This window comes from Equus przewalskii, chromosome 13 (genome assembly GCF_037783145.1).
Source record: "Equus przewalskii isolate Varuska chromosome 13, EquPr2, whole genome shotgun sequence".
NCBI classification, from domain to species: Eukaryota; Metazoa; Chordata; class Mammalia; order Perissodactyla; family Equidae; genus Equus; species Equus przewalskii.
This window is the reverse complement of record NC_091843.1, coordinates 91,702,955-91,728,959: the sequence shown is the minus strand read 5'-3', so window position 1 is coordinate 91,728,959 and position 26,005 is coordinate 91,702,955. Positions and strand designations below refer to the sequence as shown.

At 42.8% G+C, this 26,005-nt stretch overlaps 2 protein-coding genes across 16 annotated transcripts in view; both read left to right on the top strand.

Moving 5' to 3' along the window:
• OCLN (occludin) overlaps nucleotides 1-5,019 on the top strand; it is a 49,187-nt gene extending 44,168 nt beyond the window's left edge. For all 13 annotated transcript variants that reach the window (XM_070569940.1, XM_070569937.1, XM_070569944.1 and 10 more), the window contains 2 exons: nucleotides 689-730; nucleotides 2,233-5,019. In XM_070569940.1, coding sequence (XP_070426041.1) covers nucleotides 689-730; nucleotides 2,233-2,334 — 144 coding nt within the window. In that variant the 3' untranslated portion in view covers nucleotides 2,335-5,019. The remainder of the gene's footprint in view (nucleotides 1-688; nucleotides 731-2,232) is intronic.
• Nucleotides 5,020-6,260: 1,241 nt separating this feature from the next.
• On the top strand, nucleotides 6,261-25,331 carry LOC103564226 (general transcription factor IIH subunit 2). Of its 3 annotated transcripts, XM_070569949.1 has the most exons (17): nucleotides 6,572-6,810; nucleotides 6,923-7,197; nucleotides 8,768-8,856; nucleotides 9,466-9,543; nucleotides 9,864-9,900; nucleotides 10,585-10,671; nucleotides 11,518-11,568; nucleotides 11,902-11,956; nucleotides 15,135-15,240; nucleotides 16,474-16,564; nucleotides 16,732-16,819; nucleotides 17,293-17,400; nucleotides 18,826-18,889; nucleotides 20,493-20,596; nucleotides 21,130-21,232; nucleotides 23,448-23,487; nucleotides 24,704-25,331. In XM_070569949.1, exons 3-17 carry the CDS (start codon nucleotides 8,801-8,803, stop codon nucleotides 24,821-24,823), a joined length of 1,188 nt encoding a protein of 395 aa, XP_070426050.1. In that variant the 5' UTR covers nucleotides 6,572-6,810; nucleotides 6,923-7,197; nucleotides 8,768-8,800; the 3' UTR covers nucleotides 24,824-25,331. The 3 variants fall into 3 exon arrangements, with proteins under 3 accessions (XP_070426052.1, XP_070426050.1, XP_070426051.1); XM_070569951.1 differs by lacking the exons at nucleotides 6,572-6,810; nucleotides 6,923-7,197 and adding an exon at nucleotides 6,261-6,374; XM_070569950.1 differs by lacking the exon at nucleotides 6,923-7,197 and having other exon boundaries at nucleotides 6,586-6,810.
• Nucleotides 25,332-26,005: the final 674 nt, after the last annotated feature.

Sequence of the window (26,005 nt, the reverse complement as noted above, 5' to 3'; positions counted from 1 at the left end):
GCCCTCGAAGAGCTCTTGTTGTAGGAGAGAAACTGGCACCTAAACCGCTGGACGACGTGACTGGTGCTGTGTTCACAGTAGTGCCGGCGGCACTGTCACTAACAGCTCAGAAGGAATGGAGTCCGCGGGGGGCCAGAGAGTCTAGGGTAGGCTTCACTGGGAGGTGACCATTATGAGCTCCCCAGACAGCAGGGGACTGGGTGCATGAGTACGGCCATAAGGAGAACATGGTAGAAACCTGGAAGCACCGGCATGCTTAGATTTAAAGGATTGCAAATGACGGGCACTGAGAATGGAAGGGGTAGGAGACTAGGTTAGTAGAGAAGTTATTGGGGAGCTCAGCCCAGTTCTAATGAGACTACCCTGGTTGGAGCTGTGCCTGACAAGACTGTGGTGTCGGCGGGTGCACGACCTGGCACGGGGGGAGCTGAGAGGCAGCGGAACGACGGGTACTGGCCTGCACGGATAGAACGTGGGAAATAGCTTACTGCTGTGAATGTCTCTTTACCGGGTCCCTTCGGGCCCTCCTGCTGACCACAACACTTTTAAGAGCTTTAAGACTTTCTCTTAATTCCCTATATTTTTGTCATCAACTAGCATTTTTAGCTCCAAAATACAACATCAGGAATGTTATTTTTGAAAGAGGAAATGCCCCACTAAGCATATTCCTTTGTGTTTCTCATAACAGGCTGCTGCCGATGAATACAACAGGCTGAAGCAAGTGAAGGGGGTGAGTATTCGCGTTGTAAGATTCTTTGAGGAGGAAGTGCTAGTGATGTGTTTCCCTTTTAACCTTTAGAATGACTGTGAATCCCCGGTCACACCTGCACTGATTATAGACAGAAGGCCCTGTAATTGCAAGAGGAAAACTGTAACTGAGAAGCTGGAACCTTAATTTCGGTCATTTGCAGCTACAACCGATACTGATTTTTTTTAACTTTTTTTTAAGTTGAGGTGTGCATACAGAAAAGTAGACAAATCATAGGTGTACAACTTGGTAAACTTCCACAAAGCAGCCACACACCTTTGCCTGGCACCCAGATCAAGAAATCACATCCTAGGGGCCGGCCCCATGGCCGAGCGGTTAGGTTCACATGCTCTGCTTCAGTGGCTCAGGGTTTCACCGGTTCGAATCCTGGGCACGGACGTGGCACCACTCATCAGGCCATACTAAGGTGGTGTCCCACATGCCACAACTAGAAGGATCCACAACTGAAATATATGCACCTATGTACAGGAAGGATTTGGGGCGAAAAAGCAGGAAAAAAAAATGAAGAAGATTGGCAACAGTTATTAGCTCAGGGTGCCAATCTAAAAAAAAAAAAAAAAAAGAAATCACATCCTAATTGCCCTTGTATTGCATTCCAGTTTTCACACTCACCCCAGAGGTACCTAAGTTCTAACATCCTTCGTTCTAACATGGTCGAGTAGTTTTGCCTACTTTGAACTTTATATAAATGGGAATCCCACAGTATGTATTTAGAGTGTGATTTCTTTTGCTCGGTATTACGTTGGTGAGACCCATTCGTGTTTTGGTGTACAGCTGCGGTCCGTGTTTATGGGTGTCTATGCACACGTGCACACGTTTGTTAGGTTTATACTTAGGGGTGAAATTGCGGGGTCACCTGGCACGTGTGCATCCAGCCCTGGGTCGGCACTGTCGGACAGCTTTCCTGCTTTGTGTAACACATTCCCACCAGGCAGTGTAGATTCCAGTTGCTCCTCATCCTTGCCAACACTTGGCATCACCAGTCTTTATGGACTTAAAACATTTTTTGTTTTTAAAAGATTTTATATTGAATTTTTTTTAATTGCAGAACATTATGATTTAAAAGCAGGAGTTTAGTAGGGCATATAGCAACCTTTCCTGTCTCAGCCTCCTTCACCAGTTCCCTTTCCCAGGTCAACCCATATCATCAGTTTCTTGTTGTACTGATTTTTTTTAGGTAACGTATTAGCAGAAAGGCCAGTAAGTTTTCTTGGTGACTTTACAAATCATTAGAAATAAACGTATCCTTTGTCAAACCCAGGTTAGAAGACCCGAGAGAGCAAAGAGAATTAGCCACCCGTGTGGTCCGAGATGCTGCCACAGGTGTGACTCCATTTAACACCCCCAGCAATTCTATATACTAATATTCCCCTTTGTCTCTTCACCTCTGCCTTCCCAGCGGCTGACACATAACTCGTTTTTATCTTGTTCAATTTACCTGGTTCATTTCTTTTCCTTTTCAGTCTGCAGATTACAAAAGTAAGAGGAATTACTGCAAGCAGTTGAAGAGCAAATTGTCGCACATCAAGAAGATGGTTGGAGACTATGACAGACGGAAAACCTAGGAGGCAGGCGCCACACCAAGAGTAAGATGAAGCGGGCGTCTCTGTGGTGTTGGCAGAGGCAGATGACTCTGGACTGACCGGGAGCCCAGGCCTTTGTGATCATAACAGAGTGCTGGTAGCTTTAATATGACAGTATTGATGCATTTTATAAATAGCTTTTGATAATCAACTGGGCTGAACACTCCAATTAAGGATTTCATGCTTTAAACACTGGTTCTTGTATTAAGAACTAACTGTGGTTTGAGGTCTTTAACCCTTTGAGGAAGGTTCCGGAGAGAACTGTGCTGTGAACTTTCATATCCTGGGCGGTCGCGTCGTTGTATCTGAGTGCTCCTCAGTTCGCATCGGTGATCCTGTTAATCCTCCCAGAGTCCTCCCTTCGCATCACGGTCATTCGTAATCACTCCTGTTTAAATGAGGAGCGTGGGTCCCTGCAGTGACGTCTCTGAAGGGCACAGCCTGTCGGCCAGCTCGCACTTTGGGTCAAGTCTGTTCTCCGACTCACTGAGCAGTCCCTGGCCTTCCATATTTTAGCTACTATGACGTTGTGTTCTACCACCCTCCCTACTGATTTTTTTCTGTGTATAAATGGTTAAAGAAGCTTTTTATTGTTTTACGTTATCCAGGTGAAAGATCATGTTAAAGTAACAAATTGTGAAATTTAAAGATTGTAAATATACATTGACTTTTTAAATCAGAATTTAAACCTACTGGTTAGAATTTTCTGTATTTTTAAATACTTTTTAATCTTTTTATGGTTTACATACGTTTTTTCTTAACCAACTAGGCTTTTTCATTTATCAGAGTATCTGATTACATTTATAATTCAACTGTGACTTGAATTGTATCTCACAAGAATGTTCAAGTTCTGTACATATTTTATAAGGTATTAAACCTGGGGTTTTCTTCCTATAATATACCTGTTTGACGTCGTTAGTGCTGTTCATACTAAGCTGTCGAAAACTACACTCATCAGTTGTATCTGTTGCTGTTTTAATCTGTCTTGGGTGCTGTGCTGGTTGCTGGATTCCTGGTCCTTTGGCTGTAAGATGGCCGATTGGTCTTGAAATGGAATACAAAACACCACAAAACACCAAATTACTTCAAATGGTGCCCTTAAATCTCAGCACATTTTTTTTTTAATTCAAATTTTTATTAAGTAAAATTAGCTGATAACACTGGGCATGTAGCTGGTAGCCAAATTGATGTGATTATCCCCCAGTTTAGAACTCTTTTCTTTGAAAATTTTTTAAAGAATAATCTTTAAATCATTGGTGTGCAATTCAGGCAGTTACGTATATAATTTTTTATATACAAGTCTGAATCATTGTCCAAAGATAAATTTTTAAATCTTTCCATTATAACACTGATTCATTCTTCAAATTGAAGAAATTCTTAATTTTCCATGTGCTGTACATACTTACCACAAAAGATAATGAATAGTTTATGTTTTTTATCCTTTTTGGATTCAAACCAAATGGTAAGGACTCTTGAGCAACTTGACTGATTTTTATGTATTAAAGTATAATCTCTTGTTCTCTGAAGTCAATGTACTTAGTTTACAAAGGCAAGCTTGCCATGTTCTGACAAAACAAAAACTATTCAGTGGAATGCAAAAAATCAAATAGCGTGTTCGTGTTGTAAAATTGTGCCATAAAATTGGACTTTAAAATAAAATAAGAAAATCATTTTTCAAATGTGGTACACTAGAGACCACTTCAGGGGCCAGCCCCATGGCCTAGTGGTTAAATTCGGCATGCTCTGCTTCAGTAGCCTGGGTTCTGTTCCCCAGTGCAGACTTACACCACTCATCAGTGGCCACGCTGTGGTGGCGACCCACATACAAAACAGAGGAAGGTGGGAACAGAAGTTAGCTCAGGGCTAATCTTATTCAAGTGAAAAGAGGAAGATTGGCAACAGATGTTAGCTCAGGGTGAATCTTCCTCAGCAAAAAAAAAATACAGACCACTTCAGGAGCCAGCATCAGAGTGTTTCTGTTGGGGTTGGCATTAACTAGCTAGATGTAACTTTGAAAAGCCACTCGAGCAGTTTTCTAGTCTGAAAAATAAGAAGTTTCAGTTAGATTTCAGAGGTCTCTTTCGTCTCTGATCTTCTGTGATTCTTATGTCTACATCCTGCTTTCTGCTATAAACCATTGTTCCAGAGATTTTGTGGAAGCATGTGGTCCATCTGGTGAAGGTTCTTTCCATAGAGTGAGTCCCTTACATGTGTGATTCTGTATTAAAAGTATATAAGATCAGTATTTTTATTTCTATTTTGAAAAATTGAAAGAAATATGAAAAACTATAAGCAAACATGTACCCACCACCTAGAAATAACGTATTAGTTTTATCATATATACTTTGTATTTCTTGAAATAAATGTATTAGTATTTATAGTCCAAGTTACATTGTACACATATACACTTGAAATATCGTTTAATCCTTACAACAGTCCATTGATGTGTAACCGTTTCTCGTTCCCATTTACAGACAAGGAAACATGATTTGATGGGTTAACTGGTCCATGGTCACACAAGCAAGTGACTAAGCTAGGATTGGAATCTAGCTTAGATTCTGTCTGTTGGAATATTAGGTTCTATGCTCCATTCTAGGTTGACTTTGTTAATAAATTAATGGGTGGGGTTCCTGTTTGATGTTAATAAAATATCCTATTTTGAGTGCATTTTAAGTACTTCTCATTACATAACATGCTTCCTCTGAACTATCTGAAGGATATATGTGTAAAGACGGGTTGGGCGGAAGGGTTCTGTAATCGTGGCTCCAGGACCTTCGCTTCGGTTGGGGCTGTGGGAGGTCCTCACACACGTTCTCCTGCTGCAGCGCTGTGACTGGAAGCGTCTCCTCTGGACATTGGGGAAGGCTCAGCTGGAGCTGTCAGAATGTGATCTCACCATGTGACCTCTGATAGGACAGGACAGAAGATTAGATGGAGGACTGCATCATCCTTCCTGCATTTCATTCTGTCAGCATTTCTCCTAACGGGCATAGTTTTCCTGAATAAAAATGCCCAAGTAAGTTCGGTAGTTTTTAGAAAACACTGTGTTAAAATAATGCCACTTTGGAGTTAGGACATAGACGCATAGTCATGATTGTGTGTGTGTATGACTGCAATAAAATGTGGAAGAGTATCCTAAAAAAGATTTCTGGTTGCTGCCACAGGCCTGCTTGCTCTCCCCTGTGTGTGTTGTCCTATTCTTGCTTTGCTCTCCAGCAATCACTTGCTGTGTGACCTTGGACAAATTACTTAGCCTTCCTGTCCATCAGTGTGCTTGTTTGTTGAGATGTTTGTACTTAATCTCATAGCTGTTAGGAAGGTAGTTAATGTGTGACTTACAATAGTCCTTGTCAGAAAGTAATATATGGCTAGTTAGACCTATTTCCCAAAGCCAGAAGGTGAAACTTTAAACAACTTTTTCAAAGGCAAATTCTATTTTAAAAGTATATTTATCGTCCCAATCCCCACATGCTTCGTCTGCTGGGTGCAGCTGTAGGGTGTAAATTCGTTTGAATTCTTGACAGATAACTGCATTAGGCTGGGCATACTCATAGATGATGAACAGATGCTGTAAAAGACAAATTACATATCAAGATAAGGATTATTAGATACTGTTTGAAGCGATTGTGGAGGTTTTGAATGATTTAGTGTCCATCTAAAGGTACTACAATAGGCAGGTTTGCCTCTCCCAGTCCCTGAAGTGGCACAACTTGAATTTCAGCTTGACTCCACTGGCTGAGCTGCTCATGAATTTCCTAACTCGGTGGACTGTGTCAGCCACCCATGGGCGAAGAACAGATTGTGCCATTCTTTATAGTTGTTCCTTAGTTTTACAAGTTGGAACATCTGGCTAGGTTGGATCACTTTGTTATACCACTTTATGCACAGTTAGAATATTGTGTCAGTCATGATTATGGAAGGGATCACCACAGGTGTACGCGTTTCGTTTTGCCTTAGGACCATTACCTAGCTGAGTCACGACCTGTGACTAAAATCTATACGGAGGAAAGTAAACTTCACAGGTGGGAAAAGCTTGAATGATTTAGCCTCTCCACAAATACGCTTCAATTTAATTTTATTGGGGAGTCCACTGTCCTTTTCCTGGTTTTCCGTTGAAATTGTTTTTTTTCTCCCAGACTGCTAGTAAGTATTAAGCGAGACGTTCGGGGCTTGGGGTTGCGGCTGTCCTATAGGAACGCATCCCTCTAACAGAACGGCCAATCAGAACGGAGGAAAAAGGAAGTGTGGAGTTTGTGGATGGAAGGGAGGGTGGAAGGGAAAGGAGAAAGCGTGGAGTTTGCGTGAGTCTCCGCAGGAGTCACGGAGGCGGGGAGGCCGGGAGGAAGACATCGGCGATGCCCATCTCCCTCCCCTCCCTCTCGCCGACAAGGCGCAAACTAAGGGGCACCCCGTCTTCTGGGGAGAAATGAGGGGCTGGCTGCGGAGCCGCCACTGATGGTGAGCGCTGTAGGGCAGGTGGCCCCCATTTCATAGCTGAGACTTGGGTGTTACTCGCTTAGAGGCAGAGCCCGGTTTCAAACCCAGGTGTGATCTTTGCACCCCCGCGCAGGATGGCTCCTCTGTGATTTTGGGGCAGGACCCCCGAGAAGGTGGAGGCGCGGGCCGCGGAGGGGCGCAGGTGGGGCGGGGAGCAGGCTGCAGCGCCGCCCTTCTTCTCGGCGCGGGAAGCCGGACACCACGGCCGCCGGCAGGCCCCGAGTCAGCTCCGCGCGGCCGCCGGAACGTTTACGCGGGCCCCCGCCCCGCGCACGGCGGAAGGACTTGGGCGGCGCCCTCAGAGAGGGTTGGCGGGACTTCCGGGCGGAGCGGCTTCCGGCGGGCCTGGTGAGTGCGCGGGCGATTCCCGCGGCGGCGGCGGCGGGAGAGGGGCGTCGTGGGGCGGGCCCTGCGTGGGGCCGCCTGCTGCCGTCCCTCAGGCCGAGCGCGGCTCGCGCCCCGCGGCCCCACTGGTGTCCCCCCCGCAGCCGTCGCCCGGAGACCCGGCCGCCTGGGCCCGCGAGTCCCCGGTGCCCGCGGGGCGCACTGTGAGGGGCCTCTCGGTGGGGTGGGCGCGTGCACGTGCGGGGGCGGCGGCCCCGGGGCGGCCCCGCGCGGGGACCCGAGCCTGAGAGCAGGCCGCGCGGTGATGCACGGCTTGCGCAGGAGACAGAGGCCGCCTGCCTGGAGGGTCAGGCGTCCGGGGTGGCCGCCGTGTCGCCGCACGCGTCGTGAACCCGCGGGCGCCAGCGCGGTCGGCGTGGGGAATAGCGCGGGCGTTAGGGTTAAGCCCCTTCTGCTGCTGCGGGGTGCTGGAGCGGGTTACCGGCTCCCCGCAGCGGGGTCTCCAGCCCCGGGCTTGGTGTCTTAGTGACACGCCGGACTTGAGCCGGTGACCCGGGACAGCGGGGCCGCGGGGAGCTGCGATGCAGGGAAAGCCATGTCCCTCTTATCAGTGGGTTTGAATTCCGGGAGTCCATTCATAGGTCAGTTCTTTAGATCTGTAAATCTATAGCAGCAATGTGTAATGGAGGGTCAGGTCTTGGTTCTGGTCCTCATCACAGTTAGTCTTCGCCCCCCGGGGTGGGGTTTCTTCTGTCCTTGTGGTCTTGGCACTTGGTTCCTTTACGGAGGAAGGAAGCTGAGACTGGAGTGTGGGGTGGGGATGTTTATTGCTTGGTTATGGTTAGTCGGTTCCCCCCAGCACGTTTTATCCCTGATTATTAAAAAATACATGTTCATATTGAAAATATGAAAACACAGAAAAGAATAAAGAAGCAAAAAGCCAGTCATCTTTAATCCTATCATCCCGATGAACCATTTGTCCTATTTATTGAATTACTAAGTATTTCCTTTATCCTTTGGTAGTTGAGATCAAAGTATAAGTTTAATATTATGTCCTTTTTTTGAATTCTGAGCCACGAGCATTTACCACTAATAAATACCAATAAACTTCATTTTAAAACGTTGATTGTGAGAAAGTCCACACAGACACAAAGGTGGAGAGGTGGTACAATGAATCACCATGCGTCTGTCACTCAGCTCTAACAATCGTCCGTTGTGGCTGATCTTGTTTTCTGTGCCCGTACCCACTTCCCATAATTCTGTGGTCCTGTCCTAGGACACATTTATAATGTATTTTGGTTTTTTGTAATTATAAAAAGATGCTTATTTCTGTTGGTGCCATATTTGCGCATAAACATTCATATTCTTTCTTGATGGAAAAATGAGTTCCATGAGGATTTTGTAAAGTATTTTCATCCAACAATTACTAAATAAACTGCAAAGAATAAGATGGCCTTGTAGTCTGAGTTTTTCACTTTGTATGTTCACTTCTCTCTCTTTACTTTTCAAATTTGATTGTACACATTTGGTGTCAAACATCTTTAGAAAATTCACAATCTAATGATTTTTACAGGATGTTGAATAATATAATACATTTAAGAAAAAAATGGATGAGGAACCTGAAAGAACTAAGCGATGGGAAGGAGGTTATGAAAGAACATGGTGAGCAAGGCGTTATTACTCTCTTCTCTTTTGGGCATTGTCTTTTTTGTTTTTTTTTACAGCTTTTATTGAAGTATATTTCACACATGTTAAAATTCACCTGTTTCAATTTATAATTTAGTGATTTTTAGATTTACTGAGTTGTGCAGTCATCACCATAAATCAGTTTTAGAACGTTTTTGTCACCCCAGTAAGATCCGTCATGCCCATTTACGACTAATTCCATTGTCCAGCCCTGGGCAACCATTCATCTACTTTCTGTCTCTGCCCTTTCTGGACACATGGTCTAATGTAATCATGTAATATGTGGTCAGTTGTGTCGGGCTCCTTTCACTTAACATGCACTTTTCAAGGCTCAGCCATGTTATAGCGTGCATCAGTGTTCATTCCTTTTATTGCTGAATAGAGCGTTCTCTTACATGGTTATACCACGTTTTTATTCATCCATTCACCAGTTGGTGGGCATTTAGATTGTTTACAGTTTTTGGCTGTTATGAACACTGCAGCTGTGAACATTCACGTCCAATTCTTTGTGTGGACATATGTTTTCATTCTTTTGGGTTAATAAACTTTTAGCTTATCTCTCAAACGAGTAATTATTGCTTATAGGGAGATTCTTAAAGAAGATGAATCAGGGTCACTTAAAGCTACAATAGAAGATATTCTCTTTAAAGCAAAGAGAAAAAGGTATGTGAACTTTTTGTAAGTGTGTTACAAAAGGTAAAATACATTGCTTTAAGCCAGGGGTGCCCCTGTACCCACTGCTCAGGACTGCGTTCAGCTGCGTTTCCGGGAAACTGACCTGTAGCCTCTGAATGGGGAGAGCCAGCACCCAGAGGCTCAGCAGGGCAGTGGGTCTCCAGGGACTTCCAAAATGCCTGTCATTATGTGGATCCCATAAGTTAATAATTGAACTTCCCTAAAAAATGCAGGTTAGTTTAATGGTTGTACTGATTTTTTCGGGTAGTATGTGGTATTCCATTAAAATATTTGCATAATTTTAACAGAGTATTTGAGCACCATGGACAAGTTCGACTTGGAATGGTATGTTGTTATTTTTTCCTTTACTGGTACAGAACTAGTTTGGGTTAAAGAAACATTCTGGCTTGATAGAATAAATAAGAGTGAAACAACAAACCTTTTAAAAGAATATCTTAGGAGCCAGCCCCATGGCCGAGTGGTTAAGTTCGTGTGCTCTGCTTCAGTGGCCCAGGGTTTCGCTGGTGTGGATCCTGGGCGCGGACGTGGCACCACTCATTAGGCCATGCTGAGGCGGCATCCCACATGCCACAACTAGAAAGACCCACAATTAAAATATACAACTATGTACTGGGGGGGATTTGGGGGGGGAAAAAAAAAAGATTGGCAACAGTTGTTAGCTCAGGTGCCAATCTTTAAAAAAATAAATAGAAGAATATATTAAAAATACATGTGTAGAATGTGTGAATACTAAATGCCATTTTTACTTCGTGGTAAAAATATATTTGAAAATTGTCCTGGGGCCAGCCCTGGTGGCCCAGTGGTTAAGTTCAGCGTGCTCCCCTTCAGTGGCCTGGGTTTAGATCCTGGGCATGGACCTACACCACTCTCTTAGTGGCCATGCTCTGCTGGCGGCCCACATCTAAAAAATAGAGGAACATTGGCATGGATGTTAGCTCAGGGGCAATCTTCGTCAACAAAAAAAAAAAAGAAAAAGAAAGTTGTCCTTATTTGTGTTTTTGTTTGTAGATGCGCCATCTTTATGTGGTAGTAGATGGATCGAGAACAATGGAAGACCAAGATTTAAAGCCAAATAGACTGACGTGTACTTTAAAGGTACAGTAGAGTCATTCTAATTTACTGTCAGTGGGGGAAGGACACTGAATTTTCAGGGAATGCTTTCTTTTTTCTGAGTGAATGCCAACTACAGCTAAGGAGAAGTGCTAGCGGTCCCTGAGGGAAATGGTAACGAATAGCTAGTTACTTATGTCTGTGGTTTCCGCCTTCCACCCGAGTCGGGATCTCGCTTTGTCGGTTGTCCCTTCCCACTGTTGAATCTCGTTCTCCTTTGGCTTCCTTGGCTTGGTGTCCTCAGCCTGTAGACACGCAGGTTCCTGGTTTATCAGAGCTGGTCCTCAGTTCTGCTCGCGCTCCCGTCTCTGTCTGCAGTGGATCTTTTCCTGTTTAGTCGCTTCTGTCTTACGTGTCCAGATGGCTCCATCTTTTAAGGCCCAGCTCAAACCTGTCTCGTCACTTACCACTTCAAATTCAGGTTTATTTAATATTTTGATTTTTACTTATTTAATATTTTAAAATTTATTATTTTTATTTATTTAGTATTTTTACTACTAAACATTTTTTTTAAATCTGAAAGCTTAAAAATCATGAGAAAGGGGCCAGCCTGGTGGTGTAGTGATTAAGTTTGTGCACTCCACTCCAGCTCCTCAGGGTTCGCCAGTTCGCATTTCGGGCGCGGACATGGCACCGCTCATCAAGCCATGCTGTGGCAGGCATCCCACATATAAAATAGAAGAAGATGGGCATGGCTGTTAGCTCAGGGCCAGTCTTCCTCAAGAAAAAAAAATCATGAGAAGCAATGCTTTGATAAACAGGTTTCACAAGACGTGTTCTCTGTGGTTGTTATTTTGCCCTTAGTATTTCCGCTTTGTTTTCTTTAAACAGTTGTTGGAATACTTCGTAGAGGAATATTTTGATCAAAATCCTATTAGTCAGGTATGTATATAAGCAGTGGAATTCAGAATTGGATTCCTGATATGACTGCAAATATGATTTATTTTTAAAATATTTGGCATACGTTCTATGAATTATTAAATGGTCCAGATCGTGTACCAGTTTCTGGTACAATTATTAATGAAAAGCAATATAACTCTAGAGGTTAAATAACGTACAGTGAACTCATAGCTCGATTTATGTCAAAAGCTTCGTGAGAACAAGTTTCTCACGTTACTTATTCCTTTGAAATTACTAATTTATTTTAGTTATGTACATTCTTATCAAGAAGAAATAATTCGTTAAATTAATGATCATTTTTGTTTTTCTTTGGAGATTGGAATAATTATAACGAAGAGTAAAAGAGCTGAAAAGCTGACAGAACTCTCAGGTACGCATAACCACCCTTCCAGGACTCGGGGCCTCGGCTGCGTTTACGCAACTCGTGCCCTGTTCCTGCGCTCGCCCAGGAAGTGGAACAGAGCCTGCCCGCCTGCCTTGGGTGGACCCTTCATAAGCCCTCCGTCAGACCCTCGGTGTCTGAGATGAGCTCTTTACATGGAGCTCTGCACACTGGCCAATAGTGTCGCAGTGGATGTAGATGTGTTTTTAAGATCTGTACATTCTTGTCCCCAGAGTATTAAGATAAAATTATTGTAACCATTCAGAAAATCCACTTAATCTTAAAATTAATTTTTTTAAAAGTTAAACCTCTAAAGAGCAGAGTATTTCAAATGAAAATTGAATTGTAGTTGTTAATGATTCAATTTTTCTGCTTGCGTGACATGCCTAACTGAATTTTATTCTCTTAGAAGATAATAATGTCAGGTTTTATTTGCTTTGATATGTTCTGTTACAAATTTACATCACTAATTCTGTTTTCTGTGAAACACACTATCCCTTAAATGTGGCTCTCAACCCTTCCTCCTCACCAGAACACACGAGAGAAGTGACATGCTTTCATCATTACTAGTTTTTCACTCTGGCAGTAAGGAGTGAAATGTATGTTAGCCTGCAGTGATCCAAGAAACTCAATTGTAAGCAACCCCCCCAAAAAAATCTCAAGATAGCGTAAGCGCAGAGTGAAATTCTTGGCTCATGTTCAAAGGTGGCTGATTTCACATACAGTTGTTTCCAGGGTCCTGGCTCTGTCTGGCTTCATGCTCTCGTAGGCTTTCTGGGAGGTGAAACCATGCCTGTTCATAGCCCCAGGCTGACGGGTCCCTCCTAGCCTGTAGCTTCAGCACAGGTCTCATTGGGGACTCTTCGTGACCCTGCTGATCGTCTGCCCGTCCATGAGCAGTCCGAGTGGCCGGGGAGCTGAAGTGTTTTGTTGGTAGCCTGGATGGCATGTCTGTGCCTGGAGCCGGATGGGAGCAGGATGAGCTTCCCCTGAACCACGTGGTCTAAGCTGGACTGTTAGACAGTGGGGGGAGGATGGTTCCCCAAGGAAAGGATGTAGGGCCACCCCTCCCCCCTCAATTAATGGTGGTTTTCTGTTGGTCCTGGGGAAGTCGTGTGTAGAGAAGGAAAAGCCTCTGGAGATGCTGACAGGCCTCTTGCAGGCGCCCTCTCTCCCTCTGGTCAGAGTCACACTGTAAACCTCGCCAACGGTGATGGATGCTTTTTCCCTATGCTCACGACACGGTGGGAGATGAAACACGTGTGTTGTGTGGTGTGGTAGAAACACAAGTGGATAGAGAGCCCGGAGATGAGCGAGTGCTGGACCTGCCGTTGGGTGGGCCATGTCTGTGGGCCAATCATTTAGCTTGTTACATGTGTTTCTCACTTATGAGTGATTTGACTAAGACATTTCTCATTTCTAAAATTTTATGATGCCATGAGTAAATGCAACATGTATTAAATATGGTGGATGGTTACTACTTTAGAACTTATTCAGATAAATAAGAACACTAAGAAGTTCCAAGAAGATGAATAGACAAGACAGATAATTCATACTAGAATAAAAAGTGAAATAACTATTGAAGAAGAAGTTTAGGGCCAACCCCAGTGGCCTAGCAGTTAAGTTCAGTGTGCTCCACTTTGGCTGCCTGGGTTTGGTTCCTGGGCGCAGACCTACACCGCTCTGTTAGTGGCCATGCTGTGGTGGCAGCCCACGTACTGTAAGATAAAGGAAGATTGGCACGATGTTAGCTCAGGGGGAATCTTCCTCAGCAAAAAAAAAAAAAAAAAAAAAAGTTTAGCCAAACAAGTAATCAAAAACAAAACCACTCAGCAACGTTTTATTGTATATATTTTAAATGAGCAAAGTAAAGTTCCAAAAGCAGTATATTGCTTGCTGAACCGTGGAGAAACTGGTATGTGTAGTGCTCATAGTCTGGTTAATTAGTTTAACATTGTTGGGAAAAGAGCCGTAAAAATGGTTGTTTCTTGGAATTATACTTAGGAAATATTGTGAAAAAATTTAAAAAAGCATTGCTCTACAAATATGCTCTTTGCAATGGTATGTTTAATGTGACAATATTAGTAAGTTAAATGTTAAGTTAATTTGATAGGGAAATAATGTTCAACATTAAGGAAATAAATGTTCAACACTATAGAGGTAGTTCGATGAAGTGTGCTATATGAGAAAATCAATTAAAGATGTTTTGATTATCATTAATTAATATGAAGACAGTGTTGAATGGGAGAAAGTGTCTGAAGAATACCATATTTCACTGAATGTCAGATTCCCTCATTTGTAAGATACCTTTATTTTATGAGCCATCGAGAAGGAAACACCAGCAGTTAAACTTTGATGCCATGTCACATGATCTGGGGCTTGTTCACACCAGCTTTTTGGTCATTTGACGTGTCTGTCAACTGTTAGAAACAACTCAGTGGTTTCTCCTCCCTTCATTTGTTTACTTGACGTGAGGTGGACAATCTTTTCAGGTGTTATTCAGTCAGCAGATAACACACTTTGTCTATTTGTGGAAATTCTCCTTTCTTAGGTCTTGTGAAGCTCTCATTTTTTTACCCCAAAGGAAAATAGGAATTGCCACTAATAACAAATTTATACCTCGCTGCTCTGCTCCGTGCCTTTCTACATAAAAATATAACCTGTTTTATTAATAGCATTTCTGAAAGCACTTTAAATTGCAGTTGAACTCAACATGAATGGCGCAAACAGTGTACATAATGCACTGGAAGCCACAGCATGTCAATAGCCATTCGTAGGTTGGCTCGCGAGCAGACAGTGACGGCTGTGTCCACCACTGCTTGCCTGCCGGGGATTGTCGGACACATCCTGACTTCAGAGGTGTTAAAATGTGAAAATAATGGTGAAATAGGGAAATGTTAAAACATAAAAGGTTATGTGCTCTAAGTTAATATTACTTAAAAGTGTGCTAATAGATAAAAGATAGGTTGTGTTCTCTTTTTCAGTATGAAATGAGACTTTATGTAACAAACATTTCTGATAAAAGTGCAACTTACCAAAAATGTAAATTGAAGGGATTTTGTTCTTTAATATCATAGACCTGTAAATTTTGGGAGAAACATGAATTTCTGTTCTGTATGTATATATAGAATTTTATTTAAAGTGGATTATTCCATTTCTGTTTTAGGGAACCCGAGGAAACACATAACGTCTCTGAAGAAAGCCGTGGCTATGACGTGCCATGGAGAGCCGTCTCTTTATAACTCCTTGAGCATGGCTATGCAGACTCTGAAGTTAGTATTTCACGTTCATTATTTCTCATTGGTTTCAAAGTTTTTTGAATGAGTTAAGTTGAAATGATCATGTGTTAATAGGTATCTCCATAAACTCAACTATGATGAAAACGTTACTGAGAGAAATGTGTAATGTCATTTATGATGTTTAGTATGGTGTTGGTTACTGATTTTTATTTTACATTTTAGTTGGTGGGGTACGGCCTTAAAAGTTTTAGAAAAATATCATTAAAACTGTAGTGGTATTAGTACAAAAGAAATATGTTGATGAGTAAACATTTTATTGGAAATTGATTGTATATGGAATTTAATGTCATGTAATAATTGTGAGTTTGTTGTACACTTATTCTCTGTTATTAACTTATTTTGTGATACATCTGAAAATTAATAGCACACTTGCCCAGGAAGTTTAACTTTATGTGGAATACAGCTAAGACCCCAAAGGAAGTGTTCCCTATGGTTAAGGCTCGTCTGTTCTATCCCCGGGTAGTCTGTCCTGCCTCCGATACTTACACCTTTAGGTATTGTTCTGGTTTTGAAGGAGATGAGGAGGTAGAACTCATAAAAGGAGGCACGAAAGCAGCCTCCACAGTGAAAGCCGCGAGCCTGCCAGTGAAGCTATAGTGGGAAAGCTGTAAATAACTGATAGGATTGCCCCAAAAAGCATACAAATCTCTCTTTAATGTGGGGGAAAACAGCTCATCACATCATAAAATCCCGTACGCCCTCATTTAATTGAATGGTGCACAAAAATTAATGTTTATGACTGTTTTGACTCTGAATCACCATGTGGTTAAATTAGAGTCTTGAAAAAGGAAGATGGTTACCATTGCCAGGCCGCGCGGGTCCACCTCGAGGTGGATCCAGGTGGTGGTGTCACAGTTGCCAGGGTGCGCCATAGACTTGGTGTGGAACAAATCTGCTGCCACGTGAGCTTCACAGTGTGAGGGCCTCGTCAGTCTTGCTTATCACTCTGTCCCCAGAACTTAAAAGAGGATTCAGTAAATATTTATGGAATGAATCGATGAATTTTTTTTTTAAGTGTGTAGCTAACTTTAGAAAAATTCACATTAAGGTATTAGGAATATACTCACAATTCATTCCTTTGTACTGTTGAAACAGGTGAGATGTTCTGTAGTCTAACTGTGTGAGCTGTGTGTGCTGTTCTTACTGGGGAGGCGGTTCGTTAGTGTAATTTGCTTTACACAATTGGGTGCATTTGCCCTTCCTTAGACACATGCCCGGCCACACGAGTCGAGAAGTCCTGATCATCTTCAGCAGCCTCACGACCTGCGACCCGTCTGACATCTATGGCCTCATCCAGGTAGGGCCGGCAGTTCCTCTGTCGTCCAAGCGAAAGTGACGACTAACGAGAATTCCGTAGTGAGCTTGTTACTAGTTTTCAGAGCATTCTGTCCTTTTTCAAACACGCTAATTCTTCATTGTTTTTTTCCTTCCCCGAAACGCTTTGTTTACGTGGATTTCGTGAAGACGCTAAAGGCAGCTAAAATTCGCGTGTCTGTGATTGGATTGTCTGCCGAGGTTCGGGTCTGCACCGTGCTTGCTCGTGAAACTGGTGGTATGTGTCTGGAATCTTCAGTGTGTATTCATCATTACTATGTAAGACGTAACAATTTGTTCATTAAATTACGGTTTTCATCTGTTTTTACTAGACTTAAATCAGTGTATGTCCTGAAGTCCAAAATATGGGTAGTCATCTTAAATATATCATTGATTCTGTAAGGTAGCATCTCAAAATGCAAGGAATTCTCAGTAGTTATGTCAGTGTTTAGAGGAAGCAATATAACCCTTGAAAAGCTACAAATTTCACTATACGTAATATTTTGTAAAGATCTTACAACTTGACTTTAATTAAATTGTAATTATAGTTATTCATAGAAGTGTTTGAAGAATGATATTTTAACTCTAATATTTATTTTGAAAATGTACGTTTTCAGATGGTAAAACTTTTACAGAATTGCATAGAAATTGTAATTCGTTCTTAAGTCTGGAAAGCTGATTTTCTTTTTCTTTTATTTTTCGTCTTGTTAGGCACATACCATGTTATTTTAGATGAAAGCCATTACAAAGAATTGCTAACACATCACGTTAGTCCCCCTCCTGCCAGCTCAAATTCTGAATGCTCGCTTATTCGTATGGGTAAGTGTTTATTTTGTGTTATTTTAAAATAGGCATTTTTAAAAATATGTTTTAGCTCAAATCAGACTTTGTATCTTCATTTGCACAAGTTATTTAAATGTTTAAGAATTTCCTTTTTTAACTCAAATGTTTTATAATTAGAGAAAATTATGTTGTTGAAGCAATTTTGGAAAATACAGAGAAGTAAAAATAAATGAAAACCACTGTAGCTCTCCCTCAGAGAACACTACTGACGTTCTTTCATTTATAAGGCTGTAAAGGTATAATGAACTGGGTTTATAGAAAAATCCTTGTTGTATTAAGAAATTTAAAAGATAAGCTACAAAATCGTCTGTGCTGTTTGGTCAAAGCTGCGTGATGCAAAGTGTGCAAAGACAGCCAGTTGTGGGAGGCACGTGACACTGACCAAGGTGCTTTCTTTCTGGAGGACAAGAATGATGGGTTTTGCATCATTTAAAAAAAATTTTATTTTCCTCTATTTTCTGAAAATTTTGTATGTTTATAATTGAAAAAGGCATAACTTTTTAAATATAAAAGGAATCTCCTTGTTTAATGTACATTTTTTAACTGTCAGAGGAATGCTTTTCTTCCTTGTTTTTGGCGGTTTATAGTACTGGTCAGCCTCTTTGCTCATCCGTAGACTGATATCGGTGTCTGTCTCCTTATGTCGCAAGGGCTGATAGATACAGATGAAGCACACTCTACATTTAGATATTATGTTGGCTAGTCTTCTTTGATTTACTGATACATTTTCTTAGCCCATTTTAAAGTTGTGATTTAAACTTATAATAGTTTATTCTTCAGGTTGATTTGTTAGAGCCATTTAGGAATGTCCACCCGTTTTCAGTCACCTCTTGTGAATGTTTTTCAGTTGGTCATTTACTTTTGCTTTAATTTGTTTTGATGTGCAGATAGATTTTAAATTTTTATGTAATCAATCTCTCTTTTTTTAATGGTTTCTAGTTTCCTTGGCCTTATTTTCAGAATTTAAAAATGTAAATAGAAACAAACTACATGGATTTGGGGGTTCCAAAATTTTAAACATGGAAGTATATTCTTACATAAAGTGAAGGCAGCCTCTGAATAGACTCCTCCGTTGTGTTAGAAACTATTTAAAAATTACAGACACCTTCTTTTTAAACAGCAGTGTGTGTTAACTGTTACTAAATTGGAAAATATGGCTGTGACCTTCAGATGGGGCGGGTGTACAGGCAGCTCTCCCCCGTTCCCTCCACTTTCAATTTGTCTCATGACCTGGAGTTTCAGTCCGTTGGACCAGCTGTGATGAACACGTCTAAAAGGCGGGAGAGAGAACTTTTGTGCAACTTTGTGGGCTTTCTGGTAGGAACATTTTTAGGTTCCTAGTCCTAGAATAATTTTGCCGTTTTCCTGGAAAAAGAAAGTAACTTCTTTTCTTCTGTGAAGGATTTCCTCAGCATACAATTGCTTCTCTGTCTGATCAAGATGCAAAACCATCTTTCAGCATGGCGTAAGTGAAAACCTTGAAGCTGTCAGTGATACTATTTCTGCACTTTTAATTCTTCCTATCAGTTATAAGTTTAAAATACGGGCTCAGAATGTGATGACTTTTGTCAAAGATTGCCTTGTCTGTACTGTAAGAAGGAGTGAGGACTCTACTCTCTCTATACTCCTGTGGCGCCATCTTCAGACGTGTGAGTAAGTAAGACAGCGAGGTGGAGAAAAGTGGGCAGGATGCTGCCAACCACCTAAGGAGAGGGTTTGCCTCATAATAACAACATAATGGAAATAAAAAGTGAAAACTAAAAGATGTTTACTGAGGCGGCCTGTGGAGAAAGGCAAAGGGGTAGACCCCAGGTTTTCCTGAATATACCTTGTTTTAACTTCAGAGCTTTACATTTTACATAATTATAAAACAAAACTAAATTTAAGAAAATGATTCTTAAAAGTCACAAATAAGACTACTCTCTGCATGGTTAAAGGTGTAATAGGGACTGATTTACCCTCCTGCCTCCTGCCAGAAAACCGGGCAGGATACACAAAACCGTGTTTTCAGGCATTGGCAGCAGGCAGTGCAGGGACGATCTCTGAAAGAGGGGGGCAGGCGAGGTGGGCCCTGTGACTCAGCTCGCTGCCTGGGGAGAATCTCCTGGCTGCCGTGCGGGGTGGGGGGTCGACACAGAGCCTGGACATCTTCTCCCTCAAAGACACGGAGTTCAGAGTTGGGGGAGGCTGAAATGACCGTAATTCTGCAGAGAGAGTCTAGAGAGTGTCTAGAGAGTAACGAGCTGCCCAGAGAGCTCTCCAGATCTGCAGAGGCTGAGTGCTGGGCTGCACCTTCCTGTGAGGGAACTCCCAGAGGCTGGCGGAGAATCATGGGACAGGAGCGGCCAGAACCGTCCCTGAGCTCCCGTGGCCGGAGCAGGTCACGTTCCCACCAGTCAGTGTGGACAGGCCTCTTAACACCCCGGGGGATGGAGCCTGATCCACCCTAGACTAACAGCTGTTCCGGGCAGCCTGACAAGCTTCAAAGAAGTCTCCAACAGAGCAGATGGCTTCCCAGTTACTTACATATATTCCAAAAAAAGCCCCAATGTATTTAAGGGAATACAAAAAAAAGCCAGCACCCAAAACAAAGCAAAATTCGCAGTGTCTGGCAGCCAGTCAAAAATGACCAGGCATGCAAAGGAGTAGGAAAATGTGACCCATAACAAGGAGAAAAATTGTAGAACAGAGACCTAGCCAGAAGTAACACAGTTGATAGAATAAGGGGACAGGAGGTTAAAACACTAAAACAGCCGTTGTAAATAGACTCCTTATGTTCAGGAAAGTAGAGGAGAGCATGAGCAGGAGAGAGATGGAAGAGAGATGAAGAACACAGTGTCCGAGATGACAGTACACTGGATGGGATTAATAGCAGGTTAGTCACTGAAGGAGGAAAGGGCAGTGAACTCGAAGACGTTAATGGAAACGACTCAAAACAAAAATGCAGAGACAAAAAGACAGTGAACAAAGCGTAAGTGAGCTATGAAACAACTTGTCAGAGTTCTAGCATCATGTCGCATACGTCCCTCTGCTCTGACTCTTCACGTGCTTCTGTCTTCCCCCCACAGGCATCTGGATAGCAGCTCCGAGCCGGGACTTACGCTGGGAGGCTATTTCTGCCCCCAGTGCCGGGCGAAGTACTGTGAGCTGCCCGTGGAATGTAAAATCTGTGGTGAGAGACCAGCTGTTCCTTATCTAAATTAGTCTTGAATAACTTCTTTCTTACATTGCTATTAAAATAATGTAAGTATTAAGCTCTGCCTGTGTTTCTGGGTTTAATCTGTGAGAAGAGAAGTAGGTTCCTTTTCTCGTTGAGTGGCGTTCCAGAAGAGGTTCCTGATTCTCTTTCTGAACAAAGTGTGTTCTTTAAGGGCGGTGCAGTCGATCTAGGAGACGTTTTTGCAGCTCTTACCTTCATAAGATAAATATATGTAAGGACAATGAGGAATGGAAGTAATAGAATTATGTAATTTTATTTCATTTACAAGTAAGCAAATATACAAGGAGAAGTCACACACTTATTGACAGAACCAAGACTCCATCCTGGAATCTCCTTTTATGGCCACGGGTAATAAACTGAAGACATAATATCTGCAGTTCTAAAAAAGATTTGAAAATACTTAGCCTGAGTTATATCGTTTGATGTTTCAGCGGCCGTCTCCATGAGGTTTGGGCTATTAAACACATCTCTGCTTTCTGCGTTAGGTCTGACTTTGGTGTCTGCTCCCCATTTGGCACGATCTTACCATCATTTATTTCCTTTGGATGCTTTTCAAGAAATTCCCCTAGAAGAACATAATGGAGAAAGGTACATGAGTTTTGGTTAATTTACATCTGTTATAAGTGGTAAAGTAATGTTTGAATTGGTGGTCTAGTGGTTAAGATCTGGTGCTCTCAACCACTGTGGCCTGGGTTCATGTCCCAGCAAGGGAGCCACACCACCCGTCTGCCGGTGGTCACACTGTGGAGGCTGTTTTCTGCTGTGATGCTGAGAGCTGTGCCACCAGGATCTCATATACCAGCAGGGTCACCCATGGTGGACTAGTCTGCAGAGCTTCCAGACTAAGACAGACAAGGAGGACCTGGCCACCCACTTCTGAAAAAATTGCCATGAGAGCCCTGTGAATAGCAGAGGAGCGCTGTCTGGTACAGCGCCAGAAGGAGAGAGGATGACGCAGAGTGACCGGGCAGGGCTCAGGTCTGCTGTCCACAGGGTCGCCAGGAGTCGGGATCCACTCGGCAGCACTAACAACAGAATGTTTGAATACGTTGTTACTACATTAAAAAAGATAGTCATGTTAACCTGGGCAAGATTACTTCTAATAGAGAAAATGAGATGCAGAATGCCTTGGTTATGAAATGACTCATCATGAGACAGATCCGGGTCTCCAGAAATGTACTAGTTTCCCTGAACCCAACTGTGGATAGTAAGAGTGGTGGTATACAGGTAAATAAGCTCTCCAGAAAGAAGGAACAATCCCTGATTTGTAGCATTTGCTGATTATATCCATGGTATAAAACTGGAGAATTTATCTAGAAGATCTAAGATCAGAATAATAAGAGAAATGAAGAAAAGGTCAAATGAAGAGTAGGAAAGAAATAGTTTCATTTTCTACTATTGAGGCACAGAACTTTCTAGATTGAAAGGGACTGTCGAGTGCCTAACATATATAAAGTATGTCGTTGTAAAATTTCAGAATACACAACAAGATACTAACCCTGGACATTCTGGAGAGGGAAAATTAGGTCATATAATCTGGAATGAAAATTGACTTCTCATCACTCCCTGTGATGAGCTGGATGCTGGATCTGGGAGCAGTTTCCTTCAAAATTTAGAGTAAAAATTGTTACCAACCGAAATTATATGCCCAGCCAAGCTATCAATTAAATGTGGGTAGAGTAAAGATATTTTCAGACTTGTGAGTTCTCAGAGACTTTCTGGGGAAGCTGTGGGAGAGATGATTCAAAGGAACTGAGAAAGAGAATGAATGACAGAGAAGTGGCTAAGGAAAGCCGGAGGATGATGGTGAGGAGAGATCCCAGAGTGGCAGTGGGTGTCAGCTGTGCGGAACAGCCAGCCTAGTTTGGAGAAGGTCAGAATGCTCCAGGGACAGTGTCACCAAGAGGACAAAAACTATAGAATTCCCGATGTGGTGAATGTAATCAGAGGATGTTTAGGCTTCTCAGGGAAAGGTTGGGGCCCCACAGAAAACTAAGCTTGTGAAGAACAATACAGTTACTAACTCCAGGAAAAAATGTTTTGCAGAGGAAAAGTATTACGTGGCTGAGCTGAATATGTTTATATAGTCATATAAAGTAAACATGTAACATCATTCTGTCCAAAACGATCGAAGTACATAGAAAGAATTGGGAGTGACATTAGTTAAGCATGTGTATGCAGTTGGTTCAGGAGGGTTGAAAGAGAGTTGAGTTCTCGTCTTCTGCAGTTCATGGCTAATGCTTGCGAACAAAGCAGGAGAGCGCCTGAGCCCAGGTGACGCTCAGACAGCTAGGAGTTTGAAAGCGTGTGCCCTGGGGATCCGGAGGTTGGGGGGAGGCAGGGAACTGATGCTTTTTGTAGTACGTTTTGAGAACTTCTAACTCTACACTATTCCTTGAAAATGAATCCCTTAGGCATCTGTTACGTTCGATAAATTAACTCCTGTCCGTCTAGTATGGGACCAGGTGTCTGCTGTCTTTGGGAGGTGAAAGACAGTCCTAAGTCATTTTCCCCAGGGCTCGGTCCCTCGCAGAATCCCAGTGGAGAAGGCGTGCCCTGCTTAGCCTGGATGGAAATAACAGAAAGTGTTTTTTTCCACGTAGGGTTTGGGGCTGACTGTCAGATGACCTTGGGATATAGTCTGGAATTTTCTTAAATTGCTGGTGCTCTTAACCCTGTCTTTCACCTAAAAGTCATGTATAAAGATAATTATTTATTAACTGAAGGATTCTTGTTGAGATTTTGCTGAGCTATTTTAATGAGTGAATTCTAAACAAAATGATTCTTAAACTTTGTTTTTCAGATTTTGTTATGGATGTCAGGGGGAATTGAAAGACCAGCATGTAAGTCCCTGTGCTTTGTAAACGTTAGGTGTTGTGTAGGAAATACTGAAGGGGGAGTGTTACAGGTTTTCCGTCGATTGTTGAAGCCCAGGCTCCTATCGCTTGTTCTCAGAAGGCGAGCGACCCGGGGGGCGGTGAGTGGAGCACAGGAGCTTCAGCGGTGCTTTTGCGATTCTGCGTCTAACTGCCATGCCGCTGTCTTAGTGCTTGAAACGGCCTTCACTCTGCAAGATGACCTGCATTTGGTTTGAAAGTGTTTTCTCCAAACTGTCCTTCAGGCTCTGTGAGAACTCACTTTGAGTTCCCACTTCAGGTGGCCACAGACCTAAGCTTAGTCCCCATTGTGCCAGTGAGAAATATTTTTAAAAATTTTGAAGGTGGTCACTTTGAATATATAAACTTATATAAAGATGCAAATAGGATAGATCCCTGTCTGGTTTTAGTTTTTTATTAGTTTAGTTACCTGTCCATATTTTAAACTATACTTTATAAACTGTATAAAATATTAGTTGGAAGGATTGCTTGTTTATTCAGTGCTCACTTTTCATAAAACAATTTATTGAGTTTGACGTGCTTCTTTGACGTCAGGAGCGTCACCCTCACTAGAACCATTGGAATCATTCGATAGTTTTTAGGAACGCACCCTCTTCTGTGCTGTTTCAGATTCGGTGAGTTTGAATCTGTGTGATGCTGCCCTGGGAGCTTTACCCCACGGCACAAGTACCCACATGTGTAATCCTGATAGAATAGTGGGTTTTTCTTCTTTGTCTTACAAGGTGTCTTTTGCCGTTTTTCTTAATGCTTTAGTTAAAAGGAGAATATAACTTTTTCAGTTGTGGTGCCGTTCTCTAGGAATAACGAAATCTGTGTTAAGTTTTTGTTTCTCTTTTTAATTGAATTAGTCAGATGACCTCTCCAAGCGTTCAAAACTAGCACTGATTTCAAGCCCATGTGTCTTCCCCAGATAGTTTCTTAAAGTGAAGTAATTGTGTCTTGTAATAGAAGAGACTTTAAGGACTCAAAAACAAAGTTATTCCGTCAGTTCTAAGGAGTCATACTTTTGGAAAAAATGCGGCATCTTGGATTAGAGAATCTGTAGGACGTTGGAAGTAATAAAGTGGTGGGGAGTTGATACAGAGACGGCCGCGTGAACGCCTTCCGGCTGTGCTGCGCTCACATCTGGAGCCGCTTTTTGAGTGTGCCCCTCCCCCCACAGGTCTACATCTGCACCGTGTGCCGGCATGTCTTCTGCGTGGACTGCGACGTGTTCGTGCACGACTCTCTGCACTGTTGTCCTGGCTGCGTGCACACCATGCCGGCTCCTGCGAGTGTTTGACCCCCGCACACGCACGCAATATGCGTGCTGGAAAGCACGCTGTGGTTGTAAAGAAAATGACTCTAGGAAAGACTCCAATTAAAACGTGAGGAACAGTTTGGAAGGAAAATCTGACTGAAGAAATTTTTTACTAAGAAAATGTAGTATTTTATTAAATTTAAAAGTTTGTGTTCCAGAAACGCCTGGAATTCAATAGGACTTCATTTAGTTAGTTTGTTTACTATTATTTTGAGTTACGTTTTCAAAGTCATATGTATTATTGTATTTAAGTTACTTATAATGCTTAAATTGATATGGTAATTTCATTGTTTTATAATTAAATACAGAATCCCTGTGATTTATTTTTACTTGTTTTTAGTGTAAAAGGAAAATTATGTATACGTGTAAATTCAGCATAGGATGAAGTGAATCCTAGCTATGAAATTACATACTGCTCTACCCACCCAAGGGGTCTTTTTTGGCTTAACTAAACAATCAGAATATAATTATAAAATTAATGCACCTGAAATTGTTTGTGTCTGTGACCAGCAGGGATCTTTTGAGGCCTAAACATTCCGGGTCACAGGATTGCTGTGGCCACACTTGGAACCAGTCTACTCAGAGGCTACAGACCAGAGCAGGCTTCCAGGAGGCAGCCCCAGGAAGTCCTCGCTCCAGGCGGAGTCCTTGTAGCAGCTCACCCAGCGCAGCGTGGTGCAAGGCCATGCGGCCCTCCGCAGCCCTCAAGGAACCACTGTCCCTCTTAACAGTTCCATAGACACAGCTTCCAGGGCCCCACAAAGGGCTGTCGGTTTCAAGAGTCACGGCACTCAGGGCCGCCCGAAGCATGAGGTCCCGTCAGATCCCCACAGTGCGCCCAGCCCAGGTGCAGCTCAGCGTGGGGTCCCATCAGATCCCCACAGTGCGCCCAGCCCAGGTGCAGCTCAGCGTGAGGTCCCATCAGATCCCCACAGTGCGCCCAGCCCAGGTGCAGCTCAGCGTGAGGTCCCATCAGATCCCCACAGTGCGCCCAGCCCAGGTGCAGCTCAGCGTGAGGTCCCATCAGATCCCCACAGTGCGCCCAGCCCAGGTGCAGCTCAGCGTGAGGTCCCATCAGATCCCCACAGTGCGCCCAGCCCAGGTGCAGCTCAGCGTGAGGTCCCATCAGATCCCCACAGTGCGCCCAGCCCAGGTGCAGCTCAG